Consider the following 22,905-nt stretch of genomic DNA (forward strand, 5'->3'; position numbering starts at 1 on the left):
GGAATAAAAGCACTAACATTCATGGCACTTGGTAATATTGCCAATAGAATGTGAATATGTTCCCACCATAATCAAACTGGATGAGACAATTTTCACCATATTTTCAAAATATGCATTACTTATTCAATATCAACAGTTGACATTACGCTGGAAGAAAGATTTGCACATTGGAATGCAAACTTTAAAATGGAGAATACTCACACGTTTTAGGAATACTGCATTTAATTTATCCCTGTATCTAAAAGGTGACAAAAATGCAGGAGTTAATCAAAAGTTTTGATGAAATAAAATATATATAGTATACATTTTTGGCTCGCATGGGATTACTAATTAAGACAATACATATTTGTATGTCTGGGCTAGGTTTAGGTAATCATAACAGGTACCATTATGACATTTTCATTTATAGATAATTCAGGGGAGGTGGTTTGCCAGCCCTGACAAAAATATACATGATGATTTGTAAACACAGGCACTTTGGTGAGAATAATGTGATTGGCTGCCACAAAGCAGATTGTAATTCAAAATGAAAAAAGAAAAGCTTGCTATCACCCCATCAATTGGCTATTGCTATGCATGTCTGCGATGGAAAATTCACATCAAGCTCACATGACTGTTCAGCAAAATGAAATTCATGTTTCTGGAATGTAGAAGGAGCTTGGACACAATCTTTAAGAGTTCATCTGAAGATGAGAATAAATACCAGAAAGATGAAATAACGGAAATTAATACATTTTAGTGTTGCAACCAATAATCCCAATAAGCAACAAAAAAAAATTCAAATAAAAAAAATGTGCCATAAGAAAAGGACATTTGTAACTTTAAAACAAACAAAAAAAAATCTATATTTAAATAGACCTGAGAGCAACATAAACTTATGGCTTCTTTGTCAAGATTGCATTTTAAACTTCTGTTTTTGGTCAGTTATACCCTATCAAAAATCACATTTTCCCTTTATGTATCAAAACGTGTTTAGTTGATCAACAGGTTAAAAATGTTTTGTGATTTGTGAACAAGACCAGATTTTAAACGTACTCAATGGCATTAAATTAACAGGAAAATAGAAAAAAATATTTAATCAACCTAATTAAAGACATATATATTCCCATTAAATTACAGTTCAAGGTATTGTTTCATGTCAAAAGATGCGTCTTGTGAACACTTGGATTCATGACTGCATTACAGGACTCTGACCACAGGGTTTCACTAAAGTCTAATTTGTGAGTATTGCAGTTTGGCAGCCACCACTTAAATTAAAAGGGAAAATATTTGATTGCTGTCAACATTGACCCTGCTCTGCTTGCTCTCTTTTATCGTTTCTCTTTTGTTAAAATCATATTTTATTTTTTTTACGTAAAAGACATCAACACCACATTGTGCCATCCAATTAGAACTTACCCAAAATAATGATTAGGAATTCAAATTCTTTGACTCCAACAGCATGCACAAGAAGGCTATATTTGCATAGCGGCTCATTGACGACGAGCTTGCGGAATTACCATAACGAGGTTCAGCCACTGAGAGGGCGCAAGTCCACTTTGACCTTCTCCCCGGCACTCATCATGCCGATCGTGGGGTAGAAGCCGCCTGTCGGTAAGGCCACTTCTCTGCGGCCCACCACCTTTCTGTTGCGGGTGAAGAACACCTGCCATGAGGACAACGGATGTCGTTTCACTAGGGGGCCCTCGTACTTTCATGATAGGGCTGTGCAAACTTCTATCCCTCAAATTGAAATTCCACCAATTAAACACATTTTGCGGAGCAGAAAAATCTGAAATGTTTTAGTCATGTAAAACAAAATACAGAAATGTGACATCTTTCCTACATTAATTTCAATCCATTGTCAACACTGTACAACCAAATGTAGGCTGAATTCAAGCTTCTCCTTCCTATGGGTCATATTCAATGATAATTTCAAAATTCCTGCAACCAAGCAGGCTGTAATTTGGGCACTGCATTTCATGACCTCACCGTGACCTTGGCTCCTTCCAAGTCTTCGTCATCCTCGTCCTCGTTGTTGTATAAATCCTCGTATAAGTCGTTCTGAACCTCTGCGGGCTGCGACAAAGCTTCCGGGTCCCACTCGTCCGACGCATCTAAACAAAGCGATGGAGACTAAGACAAACAAGTGAGACGAAGGACAGGAGCGTGAAGCCACTCGCCTCCGCCCTCGTGGCTGAAGTCGCGTGGAAACATGATGCCGCAGCCCATCAGGTCGCCTTCCAAGCAACGCGGCCCGAAGGCGTCGCCGACACCGCTACCCTGGAACAACTTGCCGTCATCTACAACAAGAGAGTAACCTCGTGACTTTTCTTTCAAATTTACCCAAGCATTGTTTTTCTAAGCCCTTGTTGTCCATATGCAAAGAGACAAATTGCAACAGGGTTATTCCATCTCACAATTAGTCTGAACAGTGACAATTCATCAACACTAACCCGCATGATAAGCGATGGATCCTCTACTCCAACCTGGATGTCTGTTCTTTGGGTAATCCTGTGTGATCAAAAGTACAAATTTAATTGAGTAACAACTAGTAAATTGATTTTCTAAGCCCCAAAAACCATAGTAGGTGTGAGTTCCAGTCAATCAGATTCCAAAATGTTCCCTTTTGACAACTTTGACCTTGGTGAAGGACAGCAGAAGCTTCTAGTTTGTAGCTACCACCCTTGCACCCTTGTAACTTTATCCTTCAACTTGTGTGAGGTTGTTTTAAGTCTTTGAATGTTTTTGTTCCAAATGCTCTTGACACCATCAGCCTTGACTTTCCCTCATCATGGAAGAACATGGCTGACATGCATTGAGAAATGTCATGTTTAAACCATTGGACTGGCACACGATGGGATACACAAACTTTGTTTTAGTCTCAGAAAGTCCGGGTGAAAAGATGTGAACATACATATGAGTGTTGTGAAAGCCAAGCCAAAATCGCATCCGTAGTGAGATTGATGACTTTTCCCCCAAAGAGTACATTGAACCCAAACACTTGTGGAAGAACAAACTGTTACTCTGACAGAAAAACGTCACTTGTGTTTTGGTTATTGGAGCAAAACACAACGACGACTGTTGGGTTAAAGAGTACAAAAACCACAGCTGCACATGGAGAAATCCATGGGGCAAAATCCACAGGTAAATGACAGCTGTATTCTCAGTTGCTGCGACAAATCTACGAGCAAAAAGCAAATTGCTGCTGGTAAAGCAAAGTAAAACCAATAATCCGACCAGGCCCCCCTTCTCTAGTGTTATTTCAATGACACAATGGTTCGATAACGTGTAAACATTCAACAGGTCTTCTGTCAGCCGCAGCCCGTTTCCAGAATGTGAATCATTTGCAATCAAACAACACCTAACTAAGTTTCCCCCAAAGTGACCGCACTTTCCTCCTTAATGAGGCAGATTAGCATCTAAGTGGAACAACCTGCTTTGGACAGAAACGCAGATGTGAGAGGGCACAATGAGACAATATTTATATTCTGTTGTTAGCTTTTCCTCCCTCATCCATCATCACGCGCACTGGAAAGTGTGAGCGCAACGCTCCATGTCGAAGGGAGAGCCTCCAGAGAAGTGACCCAACGTGGACTGTCAAACACTGGGATGGTGAATAGCACCAGGCGCCTCATCACGTACCTTGCGCGCCAAGCCCAGGGCGATGTAACACTTCTCCCCAGCGTCGGTGATCTCTAGCTCATAGTAGTGGAAGCGGGTGTTTAGTGGCCGAAGGGCCTGAGCCAAGCCCACGTCAACGATGCTCTTTCCTTTGCCCACGTATTCCAAGAGCTAAGGAAAGAACATGTTCACATCAGAACTTTAATATATCCTCTTGATCGAATAGCCCGAAACAGCTAAGAAGGCCGTTTAGAATGAAAAAGATGTCTCTTGATGCTCAAATGCTGACAGTATAAATTACAGACTAGACTTTTAAATATGAACTTCCACCATGCATGGACAGAGAGAGAAAAAAATGTGAACTATGTGACTTCCTAATTAAAATACATAACATTTTCTGTTCAAAACCAAGATTTGACATTTGCTTTCTGAAGAACTGAGAACCTAAACTCTATCACCCCTATTGGATTAAAAAAAAAAAGATTGGATGTAAAATTTTATATTGCAGGCATGCTGCAGTCTTGGGGGCACTGGGTTCTAAATGATATTAGAATTACAAATTATATTTTCATCTTAAATTGTGCAGATTTAGCATTTAAACGTTAAGGGCCTAGTGTCAATTTTAGGGGCGGAAACCTTATTTGTAAATAAAAACAAGGATTTATTGGGTTTTTTTGTACAAATAAATACTGAAGCAAGTCGATCATACTTATATTCACAAAATGTACCAACGACGGGAACAGATTTGATTACAGTTGCCTTAGAAAAGCATGGAGATGTACTCTAAATATCCAACAAGCTAATATATATACTGTTAATTAGCATTCAAGTTCAGGCCCTGCATAAATTGGGCTTATCTGAATGCAAGGCCATATTTTTCGTGTTTTGTCCTCTAACAAGCCTCCAGAGGACAAAACAATACAGCTTGCATGCTGTGTACTGATGTACTACAGAATGGACGTTGATAAAATGATAGGGGACTAATTTGAAGGAATCACGCATGACGAAAAGGTGTTCCAGACGCGTGTTATTTGCTGGTGCCTGAGGCCTATTCAGCCGCGATTCCCTCCTGCCTCCTATAATTGAGCTCAGATTTGCACATCAGCGTCTGAGTCAGACACCAACACTGCAGTCTGGAAGTCTCCATGATGGGTGGGGATCGTAAAATGGGAGGGAGGTCAATGACCTTGTCAAAATACTAATTCGATTCTATCATTAACAATTTGTGAATACATTTGTATTTGGCATTTTCTACTTTACTGACTCAGTCATGATTCATATTGTCATCTAAAAAGGTGGGAATTTTAATTCCAAATCCTCAAAAGAGACCCAATGTAATATATACATAGAAATTAAGCAGTTAGATTCCTTAACGCCACTTAAATCTTGGTTGTCATTACTGGATTTTCGTGCAGTTTCAGGGCGCCTACCGAACCTAGTACAGTGTTCCCTCGGTTATCGCGGTTAATGGGGACCGGGACCACCCGCGATAAGTGAATTTCCGCAAAGTAGGGATTCCCCTTCAAAAAATGCCTAATTTGAATTTAATTACATTTTTTTTGTATTTTTTAATTTATTTATTTTGTTGTTTTTTATATATTTTTTACCCCCCTGTATACAGTACACCATATAGAATACGGGTATAGAGAGTGAAATTCATGTTATAACAAAAAACTGTAAAATATGTTGTTTCAATGTAATATTTGTATTTTTTTTCCAAAAATCCGGGAATCTGCACTCTGTAGAACGTTTTACAAAACTTCCTATAGGTGTGAATTACTTACAGTGCCAGACACACGGACATCATGAAGGCGGCCCCAGTCATCTTCATGGCTATCGACTATCATCAGTCCCTCATCCTCCTCCATTCTCCATTCAGCATTTAAGTCCAGCAGTACTTCCTCTCCCAGCGAATGCATTCCTACAGCAGGGTAGAGAGCTTCATCTGCAGGTATTTCCAAGCTGCCAACCTGGACACATATTCACATGTTCTTCAACATCAAGAAGTCGCAACAACTGCACTTCAGAGAGGACTTACTTCTTTTCCATTCTTGGTGAAAAACACAATCAACTGTCCATCATCCGAGTCCCGGGATATTCCACAGCCTATATGGTCCCCTCTACAGCATTTTGGCCCAAATTGTAGTCCTACAGTGTTGCCATAGTAGAGCCTGCAGAAATATAAAATATCAAATCTCTCCGAGATCAGAATAACATTAATTTAATCATCATATATACAAACACAGCTGGGAGAAGAACAACTACAGATAATAAAATTTTAACAGGAGATTAATATCATAGTTAATTATACCAACTGGGGTGCAGGTTAAAATCCTTTTGTGTTGACGATAATGATTTTTTTAGAGGCTTTATATTGCTGGAGGGTATGCAGATAAAATGTTTATTGTTGGGATGGAACCAACGAGGATTGTGTCGTTGATTCTGCTCTGTTGCCACCATTGTGAGACTTTTTAAGGGCAAGTGTGACAGTGAAGTACTACATTCATAATAATTCACACCATATAAGAATGGTGTACAAGTCTAGGGAAATTATTGGTCAAGGTTCTCCCACTTCAGGTGAGATAAGGATTCATGTTTTAATACTATTTGTCATTTTTTTGTGATGTTATTCAAACACCACAAGTCATGCTGTTCATACCTTGAAAAAAAAATGGTCACACATACTTGCCATCATCTGCATGAAAAGCCACTGAATTTGGGAGCCAACCCGGTTGATGGTCCAGCTTGTAGAGTTGAGGTACTAAACCGACAGCTATCATCCCCCTCACGCCTGTATCTACAATTGTGACCTATAGGACAAACCATAAAAACAGGTCAGTCATTTAATATACTTCTAAATATGACATCTTAATTCATTCTTGCTATACAGTGCCTTGCAGAAAACATAGTTTCATTTACAGCAGGATGGACTTGTTTTGGCCATAGAGGCTCGTGATTCTGTTTGGCATGTTTTCATTCATTCAAACACTACATACAGTTTTCCATGCTTTTATTTTGCCAGCTACAATGTGAAAACCAGTAGTGTTGAGACTTGTGTGAGCATTGCATCGATGAGGCAGTAAAGTCCAAAGTATTTGGACTTTTGAGAGATAGTGGGCTCATGTCATTCTCATTCAAGTCTGTAATCAGCTTTGAATCGATGCTAGAAATAGCTCGTCTGTTTTGTTTGTGTGTTGAGGCTGCGTGGAAAAGTTGTAAACTTCCGAATGAGTTGAGCAATTATTCCCCGGATATTTAATTTTAATATAACTATATAATGTGTGTATATGTGTATATGTGTATATGTACATGTATATTTATGTATATGTATATGTGTATATGTGTATATGTGTATATGTATATGTGTATATGTGTATATGTGTATATGTGTATATGTGTATATGTGTATATGTGTATATATGTATATGTGTATATGTGTATATGTGTATATATGTATATATATATATATATATATATATATATATATATATATATATATATATATATATATATATATATATATATATATATATATATATATATATATATATATATATATATATATATATATATATATATGTATATTTATATGGCATGAGTATAGGTTATAGGACAAACTAAGATTTATTTTTTTATTTTTCAAAGTAATTATGCCTGTTAGCGCATTTAACCATTTTCATCATGCGTGTGTTTGGGTTTGGCTATATTAAGCTTAAATTATCCAGGGTTACTGCTAAGCATCAAAAGGACTTATGGAAATATGAAAGACAATTGTTAAAGTGGTAACAGTGAGGTTGCTAAGTGAATAAAGTTCTAAGCTAAAGTTGAACATGTAATTAGTAATTCCAACCTGTCAGCAACCTGATTTATTTTTCAAGGAGTGGAAATCGTAAACTTGTAGTTAATTTTTTAGTGTGGGCGCTTTCACTAGAAGTGATAAACCATAGCAGCCAGTGGGATGTCCAAGTCATATCGAAACTACTGAGTCAGAATGAATCTAGGAACCGGTCTGTGCTGTTGATATCACACCTGAATTCTGAACACGTGACGTGATTCCTGGGAAGCCCTACAAGGAAGCGTACTGCTGGCACACAAAGGGAAAGCAGAAAAGGAAACTTCAAGTTCTTTCCCATGACCTCAACCGATCTCTCAAAAATCCCTCGTGATTGAGAAGGAATAAATCTTTCTTTTTTCTTCTTTAAAAGTGTCAAATGGCCCATAAATACTGACATCAGATCTACGAAGAGGCCACGTCGCTGATTAGGCCCCCAAACCCACTGACGCATATGGCCTCTTGCCTCCCTTCTTTGCTGTTCCTCCCACTTGGTGAGTCATAAGAAAAAAGCTCATGCAAAAGGGAAAGGTTAAAAGGTGTGGTAACTGTAACCGTAATGCCAGAACGGGCCGCGTGGGTTTATTCGGCAAGTTTAAACACAATTCCGGATGCCACTGCAGGCTAGCCTAATGAATCATAGAGGATGTAACCTCTACAATCGACTCCTCAAGTCATGTGAACAAATATGCTTGGAAAAATAGGTGAGGGGCTAAGACCCAAGCCATCTAATATTCACATATGTTTTTCAAACTTAAACGTTGGTTTTAACATGGCACGGCTTCCAGCAGATATTGGTGACATGGAAAATGGAACAACAGCTACAATCAACACAGTGAACCATGGGAGAAATTCTCATTTCAGCGTAATGTTGTCCTTGTCGTTAGTGGCCACATTTAGCACTTGTAAATCATGAAAGAAAACTTGGAAGTTATATTCAACACATTTGCCAACTATTTTTGTAATCTTAAATAGTTGATCTACACTGTGAAGACTGGCAATTTTTTTTGGAGTCACACTATATTAATCCCATTTGTATCCTTTTTTTCATTGTAGAGCATTTGAAATACTTTCTTATAATGAATGATATATTTTGGCTGCTATCACACAAATAAAAATTGCAAATTATTTTTCTAAATGATGAACATCACAGCTTACTTTATCTGCAATAAAAGTATGAGACAAAATCCCTCTCTGTTGTAACAGTTGCTACACACAAAGCCAGGAAATTGTTTTCAGGATGAGTAGCTAATAAATAGGAGGAAATGTAGCTGTTTACGTTGAAAGTTGATTTACAGTGTGCCTCTCTCAATATCTTAAATTGTAGGCCAATGTTTCGTGTAGAAAATACAATAGCCCAACATTGTCTGCTTTTGTTGACTCATTAACAAGAACACACCAAATAGAATCACACCAAAACAACTCAAAAATAAGTTACAATTGTTTGCACAGTAGCAAACTGGCCAGCAGTCAGCTGCCATCCTCCGTGTAGGCAGAAGTATGTACTTCTTCTTGAGCTGAATTTGTCAGTGGCTACATATCCAAAATCTACCATCTGGATCCAGTTTTTAGGATTCAAATGATTAAAGCCAAAGTGACACAAAGAGGAGCTTCCCACTTGATAAACAGCCATGTCAGAAGGAGACGTTCTCATTCTAGAACAATTACAACTTGGAATCAAACAATATATTATTCCAGTTCTTAGACGTCATTTTCCTGGTTGGAAGGGCCTTTCTTCTTGCAAAAAAATGAGACAACCCTAACCCTGGAAGACCACAAATGACGCAACTAAACACGGAAACAATAATCGATTTATTTTGGGGAAATTCCAATACTGCAGTACTGCTTGTGTGTAAGTCGTGTTTTTTAATATATTAAGGGGGAAATAACATTTAAACTTAATTTGGGAATTTGAGCAAAAGCCACTTCATGATAACTAGGTGCATAATTTTATACTATAGAACACTGATATCAAAAACTGTTGCTCAGAATATTCAGAGGGAACAAATAATAAAAATATACTACACAGTAAATTCAATAACATCATATCAATGTACTGCCAAAATGTTCTTCCAATACTAATGAGCAAAATGCTGTCAAATGCCTGGCTTCAGTGTAGGTCAAGGGGTTTTTAATATTGCATTTAATCTTAAAATACTCCTGATGAATCTCCCCAAACTTTTGTGAGAAATTGTTTTAAGGTGAAAGAAATTTTAAATCAATTAATGATTAAAACACTTTATATAAACAATATTTCCCAGTGAGGAAAAAATATTTAGCAAATATTAATAAAACCACATCTCAGAAGGGACCATGTGTAACCTTGGATGATGTACCGTAATCTAACATATCCTTGTGAAGCTAGTAAAGTGTATTGATTTCTTAATTAATATGACTCATGTTGGTGGAGACGCAAAAACAAAAGTCAAGGTCTCTTGACATAATACAATGTCTTGAATGTATACAATTCACAGCTGATTTCCATGAAATAATTCATTCATTAAAAGGGAGATTTGCAGCCTGGGGAGGGGAAAAAAACTGACGGTATGGGACCCGCACCCATTCAGGGAAAATGTAAAAAGACAATTTGGGCCAGATCATTGTTAAACAAAAGTGCATTAACTTGATGAGCTATTTCATGTGTACATTAAGAGAGGAAAATGTGAAGGCTTTGATGCGCAACTCGCCTGACTGATTCACTGACAGCACTTCCTTGACCCAGACATAAAATGAAGGCGTTTTTGCCGACTTCCAGCATAAATGGATGAGCCTGGGGGGCCCTCTGTGACACAAACAGTAAGCTCTTTTTGCCGAACACACCCCGAGACACTAATTATGGACCAAACGCCCCACCGCAATTGCAGCCAATTTTTTTGTCTTTTGTCAGAAGAGCATGATAAACACACCCCATTACATAACTAGAGTGGGGAGTGTTGTCACGATCACACAATTATGACTTCATTTTATTGAATAGTACTGTTCCTGCAACCAAGAGATTGGTGTTCTTATTGTATCAAAAGGCAAGGCTGTTATAAAGGTTGAGACAATACAGAAATTTGAGTTTGATTTAACGACAGATGTCCAATTGACTTAAACATGGTGGACTAGCGGTGAATGCACATGTTTCAGTGCCGAGGGTGGTGCAAGACGTCAAATCCATTTTGGCTGGGAGGACTGACAGGGAATGATCGCTGCCAGACCTCCCGGTCAAAATGTATGCAACCAAATATTTTATTTTAATTAATTATAGGCGCTTAATTTGATTAAAAAAAGGATAGGACTTTTCTTCACCATGTACTACATTCTGTGTATATATTACAAATTCTGATTTGCAATTTACATTACAATAAGCTTATTTCCTTGTTTTTTTTCTCTGAGTCTTACCTCAAAATAGCGACTTCTCTTTGTCAATGGCCTAGCAGCCACAAAACAGCCAACTTCATCCGAGTTACCGTGGTACCTTCAAAGAGAATAGGAAAAAACAATCACAGCCTTTTAAATAATTTAAAGAGTGAAATGAAACAAACCGAAGTTGCTCTTGGTGAATAGTAAAAAGCAATTAGTGAATTGGTGCACTTTTCCTTCATCACCTGAGCACATCACCATCCCTTAGCATTCTTTTCATGCGGTCTCGGTAGCGTTGTGGTCGTACATCACGAATTTCTCGTATTCGCCTTCTCAAGTTCAAAAAGCGATAATGGAGGTTGATATCTTCCATTTGTGGAAATCATCCCAATCTAAGGCCAAAGAAATGAAGTGGATCATTCAAACACAAATGAATAGATTGTTAACAAACTTGCAGGACATGTTCGTACTATAAATTCATTGAAAGTATGAGGGGAAGAGGTCAAAGGTCAACACGTTCAGTACAATATCATGATTACACCACAGAATATCCCATTTCCTTTGCATTTCAAGAATTAGGGCTATGCTGAGATATAAAAACAGTGAGGACAATCTGCTAACAGAGTTCTCATCTAGTCTTGTTAAGCGTTTTACTAGAAAACTACACTCCCAAAGTCAGACTAAGCCATATATTGCTACCCAGTACATATAGACACAGACAATCATTCACACTCTCTTTGTGGATCAACACATCTGAAAAAAATTAAAAGACATCCAGTTCACTGTCTGAGACCAATACAATTGTGAAAAAAAGACATTTGTGGTCAAGTCATTCGAATGGATGTGATTGTCAATAGTAATCCTAACAACTCATAGAGGAGACAAGCACATCAAAACCAAAATACAGTACTAGAGACATGCCTGTACATATAACGACTTGCCGGTGCTCTATTCCACTTATGTAAAGAGAAAACTAAAGAGTGATTGGATTCAATTATCCCATTGCTGTTTGATTTTACACACAAGAACACGGAAGGGTATTCAAACTTAATATTTATGATCCTGATTGAAAGTAACTGTAAATACTAGAGACAAAACAATTGTCACGTGGAACCCGGTAAATGACATTCTATAATATCTGTAGAACAGTGATTATCCAATACGGTACAGTATAATTAAAAATGTACCCACGTATGTATGTATACATATTAGGTAATGAAACGCCCCCAAAATTTCCCAAACTGCACAAGACGAGGTTTGCCGTCGTATAGTTGCAACACTTTCACGCTAAGCCATTAAAAGCGGTGACAATACATTCCGATTGCATTATTTTTTTATAGATCAAACTAATGATAATCCGTCTTCAGTAAACTATCACCTTACTCTTTGACAAGTCGTTACTCGACGTTCTTCGGACTTTCTCCCAATTTTAGTCAGCTGAAGTTACTCCTTGTCCACTCTTCAACCGGTGATGCAGGAAGTTCCGCCTCTGGAGCCAATCAGAGCAAGGGATTAACAAACGTGATCGCACGTTGACGTACATTTGACTGCGTCTCAAATTGTTTACTGAAATAATGTGTTATTATTTAGTTACCTTGTAAATTAGTCATATTTTATGGTAGTAGATCATGAGATACAGAAAACGTAGATGAAGTATCTCATTATATCATATGATATATATATATATATATATATATATATATATATATATATATATATATATATATATATATATATATATATATATATATATATATATATATATATATATATATATATATATATATATATATATATATATATATATATATATATATATATATATATATATATATATATATATATATATATATATATATATATATATATATATATATATATATATATATATATATATATATATATATATATATATATATATATATATATATATATATATATATATATATATATATATTATATTGCAGTACAATGATCCCAATCAATTCAGATTCTGTTTCTGATAAAGATCAGCCCCTACAACAGTAAAAGAAGCAGTAACATGAAACATAATACTGACCGAAAAAAAAATAGAATTAAAACAAACCTGATATTCATACACACTAATATTGACATACAGGATGTCCAAATTTGCTGGATGTATTCTTTTACTTGAGAATCATTGTTCTAAAGTCAAGCAAAAGCAAGGCATTTCAAGTGAGCAACTAACAGGATCAACTTTACGCAAGCACATGGAGTTTCATTTATTACTATGTATTGCAGTGCTCCGATTGGTGGTTTTAGATGGATTACACTTTAACTGGCAAAAAAGCAAAGTATTAGTAACTGTCAGGGCTGATTTATGTTGGAAAAGAAAACATGACTATCCTTCAAGATGACAGACAACAAATGGTATCAGTGTATGAGTGTGTGTGTTTGTGTGTGTGTGTTTGTGTGACAAGGAGAAATGGGGTGTGCTCAGCTCTGTGGAAATGAGAAGGAAAAACTAGCATTCTTCATCAAGCACCCTCCCATACCTCTCCTCACTGGTTTGGCCCTTTAAAAGCTGCTGCCAGTGCTATCTGTCAGCCTCATTATCACAAATTCTTGGCTTGAGCAAATTGCTATTCACCTTTCGAGGCTCAGTGGAAATAAACAAAGAGACTGCACGGTCCTTGGAAAGAAAGGAAGCGTCAACAAATCAAGGCTTAGGACAACTTTCAAGTGTGAGATGCGTCTGTGTGCAAATGTGCTGGGGCTGCTCTTCCTGCAGCCACTTCTTTCGAGCCCGAGGCCGCTAACTTCACCATCCAAAGGCTGTCCCGGCTGCAAAGGGAAGGCTTCTCAATTACAAACGGCAGGAGATATGAACGTCAGCACTCTGAACATTGGTGAGCCATGTGGAGTATACACACTGAACTGTGCCAAGGGGCTGCGATGTGCGCCCACGCAGACTGACCCGCGGCCCCTCCGCGCCCTCTTGGAGGGAAGGGGCGTCTGCAGCAACGTCAGCATCATCAGCTGGACGCAAAAGAGCCAAACTGCAGGTAATGTTTCCGGCTTGCCACTGGACGGCGACGTTGATGGATGGGCATGCATCAGCAACTGTTTGGTTGTTAAACACTTGCTAAATCAGAGGTGTCTAAACCACGGCCCAATTTTTTTTTTTATACCCAATTGTGATCCTCTGTATCCTTGTGTCCTTTGATATTTATGAAAGTGGCGCTCGAAGAAAAAAGTTGGGACACCCTAGCTCTGATGAAGCCTTTCTAATGTTTTGGATTTACGTATTTAATATTATGATACAAAATCGCATCACTTTTAGATTCACAACAATTCTCATGTGAGATATTTTGTCTGTCTTTAGATCCTGCACCTACTGAGAATCCGGAGGAGGTAACTATCATCTTCTTTAATAATGATACACTGTAGTGACAGTTAATGATTAGTCATACGATCTTCTCCTCTCACAGGCTCCATGTCGAAAGCTGCTAACAACACTTATCCGGGGTCTTGATAGCTATTTATTCATGTCTCATCATGATATCTACATGCCCAACTGTGATAAACGTGGCTTCTTCAGAAAGAAGCAGGTGAGTTTGAAATTACTGCAACTTTAACCCTTAGGTTTAAAAGATACATTCACAGACTGAAGGTCTTACTACAAATGTATCGTTGGTTAGAAATAACATATGGCATTTGTTTTTATTTCTGAATCATTTACTGAAATTGACAAATAAAATTGCAAATAATGTGAAAATTGGATTGAAATCAAACCAAAGGCATTTCACTATAGCATCATGATTAAACAAACCACAGCAATATGGAATAAAATGGTCTCCTCTCAGTCACCAGTCATATTATTTATGTTTATTAATCTTAACAATCTATTAAAAACGAAGTTAAAATGAATAAAACAGAAATATGCGGCCCAAGAGAATATCTTTTTTTATGGTTTGTATAGTCTTTAACACATTGCATGCCATTGAAGATGACAGGAGTCTAATTCATTTAAAGTTTTACGGCTGTCTGTAAATGTTCATGTCTGCGTGCCATTGACAGCACTAGATGTCTAATTCATTTTGAATAGAATGTAAAAAAGGAAAATGAAATATATGAATTGAATGTCAAGAGCTGCCAATAGCAGCCATGAGTGCTCTGTGAGGTTAAAACAATTTCTATAATATAGGAAAAGATAGAAATGATGTAAATGTGATTAGTATCCTAATTTCTGTTTTGTACAGTGTTGGTCCTCTCGAGGTAAACAACGAGGGAGGTGCTGGTGCGTCGATGAGAGCGGCATTCCGGTGACGTCACATCAGGACAAAGGCTTGACTTGTTGAAGACGGTCGCCAATGTTGAATCCCCCCAAAAAATGACGACAATTTGGCAGCCTAAATAGGATATGAAACTTCGTTTGAATGTGCTAATGTCTTTTTCATTCCATGAGCCGCAGAAATATTGAAGTGCAATTTTAATCTTTAATGCCCTCTAGGGAACATTTGGTGAACTGTTTTGGTCAGACGCAATACTTTCATGTCTCCACTAAACAGGCAGACAGCATAGTATCAAGGTCAACCTCTACAAACTAACATACTTTAAATAGTTAATATTCACCAAACCCTAATCCATTCACTTTCAAAATAAAATAAACCCTGACCGTTTTTCAAATGAATTATTTTTAGGGTTGATTTTTTTTTTAAATTAGTTATTTTTAAAACTATTTTAGCTGTTGTTTTGGATTTTTTTTTTTACATTTCCTTTTTCTAATTTAATCTAATTGCCAGCACATCTTCTATAATATATTTACAAAAGCGAGGCCCGGCGGATATGTGGTTAAAGCGTCGGCCTCACCGGTCTGGGGTCGAGGGTTCCATTGCTGGTTGATTCTCAATCTGTGGAATTTGCATGTTCTCCCTGGGCTTGTGTGGGTTTTCTGTGGGTACTACGGTTTCTTGGCGCATCCCCAAAACATGCAGGGTAGGATGGTTGAACACTCTAAATGCCCCTGGCTATGAGTGTGAGCGTGAATGGTTGTGTGTCATTGTGCCCTGCGATTGGCTGGCAACCAATTCAGGGTGTCTCCTGCTTGGTACCAGCAAATCACATGGAACATGGATGAATGAATGAATGAATGATATTGGGACAATGTAACTGTTGTAGTATATGATATCTATTTGTCATGGTATTTATATTTTTCATACTTTTATTTATGTTCAAATATGATTAATCGTAGGCGGCCTGGTGTTTAGCGCATCGGCCTCACAACCCCAGGTTGGTACTCACTGTGTGTATTTTGCATGCTTTGCCGGGCTTGCATGGGATTTTTCCGTGTACCTCGGTTTCATCTCACGTCCGAAAACATAGCAGAGTAGGCTGGTTGAGCACTAAGCGGTTCAGAAAATGAATGAATAAATAAATAATGACTAATGCTAATCAGGCAAATACCACTGCTAATTAGCAGGCACAGGAAAAGAAATAAATGTGGACTTTGAAGCTGTTGAGGATATTTGGACTTTTTTGCCTTAATAAAAACTGATTAAACTACAAGAACAAGAACTGTATTGCTTTTCACTTAGTAGATATTTTTTTGTTCATTTCATATTAACGATGAATATAAGTCTCGATCTGCTGAGAAGAGACATTTCTAAATATATTATACTGTATATCAGTGGTCGGGAACGTTTTTGACGAAGAGAGCCACAAACAATTCCTTTTTTCCAATGTTATTTTTTGTGAGCCATACTACGAATTTAAAAGTCAAAATTCTCAGTATCTCAGTTCTGTCGCCAGCGATTTCCATATTTCAGCCCACAGGTTAGCAAAGAGCCAGATGCACTCATCAAAAGAGCCACATGTGGCTCCCGAGCCATATGTTCCCTACCCCTGCTGTACATCGTAGTATAACTCCTGAATTGAATTAAATTGAAGGATTCAACATAATAAATACGTCGCCAATATAGATAAGTACAATCAGCATGAATAAGTGGTTACATAAACAAGTGGGTATACAAAAGTGACTACAGTTGTTTGAAGCCTATGGACGTTTTAGTGCAGAACAAGATAAGTCTCATGAAAATGAATAATCATTACATATTTGGACATTGTTTTTTTTAAGGTAGATAAATAAACGTGTCTAAAGTTGAGAATGAAAAAGACAGTCCCAATCGTTTAGATCAGGTGGCAATTGCGTCACAGCGCCACCAACCTGCAACAGAAAGTTGAGCCATCCCCATCATTATGCAGCTTTTTTTTTTTTTTTTTTTTTTTTGCAGATAGAACACGGCATCGCGAGGGGACCACTCGCACACCGACCCTTCGAAAAGTGTTGTGTCGACGTCAACGTGATCCGATGTCCTCACCGAGCTCGGCACGCGTCCCTCACAAGAGGAAGACAAAGATGAAGAACTTTGTGCAACAGAAAGTGGAGGTGTTCCGCGCCGGGGAGCCCGTGACGAGCGTGCTCATGTGGGGAGTCAATCACTCGGTGAGTTTGGGATGGGGAGGATGTTTTTAATCTTGCTGTGTCCAGCTAAAGTAGTCAAATCATCACAATTGCTTCCAATGTAGGAATACTTTGTCCAAAAAAAAAAAACTTCATGAATTCTTTAAGAATGGAGCGACTCCCTTAGGTTCCTCTATTTAAAATACTCTACTTATAAAAGTTAAAAAAAACTGAGAAAGAGAAAAATGCAGTTTTCATTGGACAGTGGAGTCATTTATTGTCAGAATCAAATGTTATCAGAAAATGAGGGTACTGGCTATTTAAAAAAAAAAACCTTTCATGTTGAGGTTGTTGACCAATCTGTGTGCAGATCAACGACTTGAACCAAGTGCCAGTTCCTGTCATGTTGCTTCCAGATGACTTCCGAGCCAGCACCAAGGTCAAAGTCAATCACCACCTCTTCAACAAGTTTAGTACTTGTCTTTCACTTCATGTTCCTATTTTCGTACAATAAACTCTAATTCACACTCTGATTCTCCTTGAAGTGGTAATGTTAACACATTTCACGACAATGGCCCTCACTCAGCACGATAGTAACGGCCCATTCAGAATTTATCTGTATTTCATCACCTCTCATTCAATACATTTTAATAACAAATTTAAGAAAAAAAGTCTTACTTTCCTCAAAAAGTTCTATAACACACTTTAGACTGGGTACACACATGACTAGGTATCACGAGAGACTCAACTAACTTTAACAGCCAGATTTGTCAAGAAAAAAGTTCCCTCATTCTTCAGAAAAGTAAAAACAAACTCAAATCTGGAAAAACGAGTAGCTTTAAAATAATCCGTTAATCCAGTCAGGAATCTGGGTTGTGTAACAGTCTCCAGAAGAACAATAAAATGTGTTTTGTCATGTGATGTTACTACAGAGATTTGAACTTACTAGTGCATTGGTTCTCTATGAAGTTGTATTTCAGTTTTCATGAGTACTACAACAAAGTTGTTTTATTTATGTATACAAGGGGAATGTTTTATACTTTCAAATAGATGATTGTTTGAAGCATATGCAGGTTCAACATCCTCATTGTAAATATGCTTGAAATGATTCTGGACTCGTTAATAGTGTATAAGAATAAGAAAATAACAATCTTGCACTGTTTCCTTCCCAGAGAGAATCTCCCAGGACAGTTTAAATTCAAAGAGTACTGTCCGCAGGTTTTCAGGAACCTGCGTGAGCGCTTCGGCATTGAGGACCCAGATTACCAGGTACATACACTTTAAGAAATAAAAGAATCTGCCAAACACCCAGTTCTGCAATGATCTGAATTTCCTTTTACTATCATCTCTAAATTTGCATACATTTGAGTGCTATTTGCATTTCTGCACCCCTCAGAACGCATCGAGGTATAATACGGAATGCTTTCATCCACTACCTGTTTCCGTTGCTGACGAAACATTAGAGAAAATGCACAATATGAGCAATATATTTTCCCATCGTCCGGTTTGGAGTGATTTACATATCAGTGAAAGGGATTTGCATGTTAAAGAGCGTAGAAAATGCGCTATGTAAAAAGGCTGTGTTTTCATCTACAGGTGTCTCTGGCTCGCAGTCCGCCCCTCAAAGACTGGGAGGGGTCATGTGAGCGGCTGCTACTTGTGTCATATGACCGCACTTTAGTGGTCAAAGAAATCTCCAGTGAGGAGGTGGCTGAGATGCACAACATTCTTTCTGAGTATCACCAGGTGAAATACGCATTTAAAACATATTTGAACCACAAAACAAGCAGATACTTTTTCAGCACTCAAGCATTTTTTGTCTAATTTCTCATATCACATTTTAAAATGTTGTTGTTGTCGCTGATAGGCAGGATTCTGTAAGTGTCTGCGCTCCGTCTGTGTCGTAAAATTCATGAATGGATCTTTCAATTGGTTCATTTTTAGTGGTTCTTTTTAGGAATTTGGAATCGTATTCAATCACAGGAGTACAAAAATATTTTTTTAGTATTGCAGATTTACAAAAATAGTCACAAAAATATTTGTCTACGTAATTCTTTGCGATTTTCCCACCCAAAAAAAAAGCATACAATGAAAATAGTCACAAAAACAAAATTAAAAAAACCTGATCGACTGCCTCCGGTCGATTATGCTTACTATGTTACTTTTATTTACGTGGTTATACACTACTCTTCAATAAACACTCTTAGTTCTTTTTTTCCAATGCAGCATGTTGTCACCTGCTACGGCTCGACGCTGCTCCCTCAGTTCCTGGCCATGTACAGAGTCACAGTAGAGAGTGAGGATAATTACCTCCTGGTCATGAGGAACATGTTCAGCCACAGATTGCATGTACACTGGAAGTATGATCTTAAGGTAAATTAAATAAAGATTAACAGTTGTAATGTCATTATAGAATGTGTATACTGTTCCCTTTCTCAATGACTTTCAATTTTCTTAGAAAATTAACAACCACAATAGAAATGTTTATGAATAATGATGCCATTTTTCAAGATCTTCTACAAGATTTTTCTATGACACATCTATAACTAAAAGTCAGTGATGTGCCAACAACTGAGTGAAGTCATGTGTTAGTCAGGTCTAATGGACTTGAAGTCTAATAGAGAAGCACTCAAATGAGAAATGTTGTGTCTCTTGTCCTCAGGGTTTCCTGGTGTCACGAGAAGCAACTTTTAAAGAAAAGGTGAGCTCACATAAAAGCAAGTTTCGTTGTTGTGATGACAATGTTGTTGGAATGTATGTTTACATAATGAGCTCAAATTAATCCTAGAGCTTTAATAAGGACTGCATCATGATTTCAGTGAGCATCCTTTGTACTACCATCAGATATGAACTTTATTGTTTTCTGAAATGACAGTATGTGCTTTGAAAACATGTACTACACTCAATGGATATATATATAAAAATAGAAAGTATGTCTATTGGTTTTTGATATTTTGTTCTGAGGAATTTTTACTCACCAGTGAGTCTTCTAAACTGTGAGATCCATAGGACTGAATCAACTCTGATACGTCCTTTTACAGTCAAAATGCCTTGAGTAAAGGTGGTTATTGTACGCTTTTAAGGTCAAGGAACTCCCCACCTACAAAGACATAGACTTTGTAAACAACATGCAAAAGGTTTACGTGTGTGACGAGGTGAAAGAAAGACTCATGGACAAGCTTAACCGAGATATTGAGGTATGTTAAAGAAGCGGTTGCAACCATATCAAAAAAAATAATTAATTTTATTTTCCCAGGAGAACATGATTATATGCCCACATTTGTGTTTGAATATAATGTAGGATGTTTAAAGATGTATAACTTCTGCAATATTGATGCCAGTTTTATTAGCTCATCCATTGTGTATGTACCTCATTATTATTTGTCAACATTACATTGATGGACTGTCAAAGGCAAATTGTGATTTAGTCAGAAACACAAAATGTAGTAATTCTTTGTTTCATATTTCGTTTTTTCAGAATATATCAACAAGGTTAAGTAGTGGTAAACAGAAAAGCAAAGATATTATTTTATTCCAGAATCATCCATTATTTACTGTTTATTGTAAAGTTTGTTGTGCACTACCATTAGAAAACCATTAATCTTAAAATACATACGAGCTAAGTTTGTATCTATGACGACCATGCAATGCAAATTAGGCTTTAGTGTCCCTTTCCCGCAGTTCCTGGTACGTATGAGGATCATGGACTACAGCCTCCTGCTTGGAATCCATGATGTAGAGAGGGCTGAGAGGGAGGAAGAAGAAGAGATGGAATCGTCTAATGGGGAAGAAGAGGAAGATGAAAGCAACCAATCTTTAGTTCCAGGCTCCACCTCACCTGAAGGCATCGCGGGTTACATGAACTCCTTCAAGCCTATGGGCCCCGGGGAGTTTGACCCTTACGTGGATGTCTATGCTATCCAGAGCGCTGTAGGTGAGTCCTGAGGCTGCTCTTTGCTCACTTTAAAACCATGTTTTAAAGCATACGAGGAGATTCAAAGCAATCACCAAAAGATGAAGCGTTGAGCCCCCCCCCCCCTTCCATGTAGGCGCTCCTCGGAGGGAAGTGTATTTCATGGGCTTGATTGATGTGCTGACGCAGTACGACGCCAAGAAGAAAGCGGCTCACGCGGCCATGGCTGTAAAACACGGGGTGAGTATCAGTGTCAAATCAAGGAAGTGATAGTACTTTTTCATATTGACAAATGTGTGTGTTTGCAGGCAGGAGCAGAGATTTCCACTGTTCATCCAGAGCAGTATGCAAAGCGTTTCAAGGAGTTTGTCAATAAAATATTTGACTAGCAGATCAAAGATCCATCATGTTTTCACTAGAAAAGGATGGATAAGGTCTTAAAAAGTGTCTGAAAAAAGTGATTTTTTTGCAAATTAATTATTTAAACTAAAAAAGAAAATGACTCTCAATCCTTAAATTGGTTGTTCAAGGTCACATTTGTAATAAGTCTGCAATCAGTGTAGAAATACTTTGTAGTAATTGTGAAATGCATGGCGGTCGGTGCCTTGACTTGCAGGTTTTGGGTTTTCTGTTTTTTCCATATATAAGGCACACTGGATCATAGGGCGCACTGTCTATTTTGGAGAAAATATAAGACTTTTAAGTGCGCCTTAAAGTCGTGGAAATACGGTAATTTTGAAAAGTGTCAAACCAGAACACAGACCCCCAATTCTCATCCCTTTAATATATTGTCTCCTTTCCTTTCTGTCTGTCTTTATTACATAAAAGCCTTTAAATGTCATCCTGACCCTTCAGAAACATTGATACTTGGCAGAGAATATTTTTGCTGGCACATTTTCATAGAAAATTCAAGAAGCCATTCTCCATGTCTTGTTTCTAATAACTGGCAACCCTTCATATCATCACTCATAGAATCTGGCTTAGGTTTTACAGCTGATGTCGGCACTCCATAATAAAAGAGAGACCGGGGCTCTGACCTAGAAAAATGTAAGCCAACGCCAAGGAGCGGGCAATCGAACAGTCAGGTGATGAGTGTGAAGTGATTTCTGCTGGCTGATTATCGCCGCGCTACAATGCGTTCCTGGCAATTTGATGGACATAAATAGACAAGGATAGAATCTTGCCTATGATAAATGTTAAACCAGTAGTTGCTTGTTTGCTTTTGGACTCAATGAAAAGAGCTGGAAGAATATCCTGCAGAGATAATGAATGCTTTATGAATCATTGCATGAATAAAAAAATACAAATGAATAAACTCTTTACAGCACGAACATGTATACTCAGCAACAGTCATTAGATGAACACAAAATTACATCAAATATGGATGGGTTTTATGCTACTCTTAAAATCTCCATATGGGCAACATTCCTCTTCTCCTCCTCACAGATGACCAGTCACTTACATACAACATTCATTCCAATGCTCACTTGTATATACTGTACGTACATTTGAAAACAAGCTATTAAACAATACTTTTAATCTCTATTAGTCACAGCAAGAGAACTGTCAAAGCTGCATTTCTTTCTGACGACTTGACACTTTTGAATACATTCAGTTTGAAATGAAGGCATTTCCTTTACTCAATCGCGCTGCTCGTAGTCATTTCAAGATATCTAAAATGCACAAGTCATGTCAAGTGTTTATGTCGCTCGGGCACAGTGATACAAACATTACATATATAAATCTTAGTCTGTAGCTTTGAAGAGTTAATTATCAAAGGAACACCAA

The 22,905-nt window shown here is 37.6% G+C and overlaps 3 protein-coding genes across 4 annotated transcripts; 2 read left to right on the plus strand and 1 right to left on the minus strand.

Annotated features, from left to right (window-relative positions):
- Window positions 1-201: 201 nt before the first annotated feature.
- Window positions 202-12,307, minus strand: spryd3 (SPRY domain containing 3). Its single transcript, XM_077726033.1, has 11 exons — window positions 12,164-12,307; window positions 11,026-11,172; window positions 10,820-10,895; window positions 6,289-6,413; window positions 5,642-5,774; window positions 5,388-5,573; window positions 3,625-3,774; window positions 2,436-2,493; window positions 2,163-2,282; window positions 1,972-2,096; window positions 202-1,645 (listed from the first exon to the last, which is right to left on the minus strand). Exons 2-11 carry the CDS (start codon window positions 11,151-11,153, stop codon window positions 1,511-1,513), a joined length of 1,236 nt encoding a protein of 411 aa, XP_077582159.1. The 5' UTR covers window positions 11,154-11,172; window positions 12,164-12,307; the 3' UTR covers window positions 202-1,510.
- Window positions 12,308-13,364: 1,057 nt separating this feature from the next.
- Window positions 13,365-16,278, plus strand: igfbp6b (insulin-like growth factor binding protein 6b). The gene is made up of 4 exons (XM_077726567.1): window positions 13,365-13,806; window positions 14,127-14,155; window positions 14,233-14,352; window positions 15,004-16,278. Exons 1-4 carry the CDS (start codon window positions 13,491-13,493, stop codon window positions 15,100-15,102), a joined length of 564 nt encoding a protein of 187 aa, XP_077582693.1. The 5' UTR covers window positions 13,365-13,490; the 3' UTR covers window positions 15,103-16,278.
- A 746-nt stretch (window positions 16,279-17,024) lies between these two features.
- On the plus strand, window positions 17,025-22,612 carry LOC144203122 (phosphatidylinositol 5-phosphate 4-kinase type-2 gamma-like). Of its 2 annotated transcripts, none has more exons than XM_077726401.1 (10): window positions 17,025-17,246; window positions 17,575-17,672; window positions 18,377-18,473; window positions 18,801-18,950; window positions 19,431-19,577; window positions 19,867-19,905; window positions 20,288-20,401; window positions 20,886-21,138; window positions 21,254-21,357; window positions 21,426-22,609. In XM_077726401.1, the coding sequence occupies exons 1-10, from the start codon at window positions 17,112-17,114 to the stop codon at window positions 21,504-21,506; spliced, it is 1,218 nt and encodes a 405-aa protein (XP_077582527.1). In that variant the 5' UTR covers window positions 17,025-17,111; the 3' UTR covers window positions 21,507-22,609. The 2 variants fall into 2 exon arrangements, with proteins under 2 accessions (XP_077582527.1, XP_077582528.1); XM_077726402.1 differs by having other exon boundaries at window positions 17,097-17,246; window positions 17,575-17,643; window positions 21,426-22,612.
- Window positions 22,613-22,905: the final 293 nt, after the last annotated feature.

This window comes from Stigmatopora nigra, chromosome 10, assembly GCF_051989575.1.
Source record: "Stigmatopora nigra isolate UIUO_SnigA chromosome 10, RoL_Snig_1.1, whole genome shotgun sequence".
In the NCBI taxonomy this organism is placed as follows: Eukaryota; Metazoa; Chordata; class Actinopteri; order Syngnathiformes; family Syngnathidae; genus Stigmatopora; species Stigmatopora nigra.

Bases quoted from the DNA above. Each gene is read 5' to 3' on its own strand.
- spryd3 (XM_077726033.1), bottom strand. From the start codon at position 11,153: ATGGAAGATATCAACCTCCATTATCGCTTTTTGAACTTGAGAAGGCGA. The intron at 10,896-11,025 runs GTGATGAAGGAA...TTCTCTTTGAAG, and splicing joins AGGGATGGTGATGTGCTCAG to GTACCACGGTAACTCGGATG. The intron at 6,414-10,819 runs GTAAGACTCAGA...TTTGTCCTATAG, and splicing joins AGAGAAGTCGCTATTTTGAG to GTCACAATTGTAGATACAGG.
- igfbp6b (XM_077726567.1), top strand. From the start codon at position 13,491: ATGCGTCTGTGTGCAAATGTGCTGGGGCTGCTCTTCCTGCAGCCACTT. The intron at 14,156-14,232 runs GTAACTATCATC...CTCCTCTCACAG, and splicing joins CTACTGAGAATCCGGAGGAG to GCTCCATGTCGAAAGCTGCT. The intron at 14,353-15,003 runs GTGAGTTTGAAA...TGTTTTGTACAG, and splicing joins GCTTCTTCAGAAAGAAGCAG to TGTTGGTCCTCTCGAGGTAA.
- LOC144203122 (XM_077726401.1), top strand. From the start codon at position 17,112: ATGTCCTCACCGAGCTCGGCACGCGTCCCTCACAAGAGGAAGACAAAG. The intron at 17,247-17,574 runs GTGAGTTTGGGA...ATCTGTGTGCAG, and splicing joins TGTGGGGAGTCAATCACTCG to ATCAACGACTTGAACCAAGT. The intron at 19,906-20,287 runs GTGAGCTCACAT...TACGCTTTTAAG, and splicing joins AAGCAACTTTTAAAGAAAAG to GTCAAGGAACTCCCCACCTA.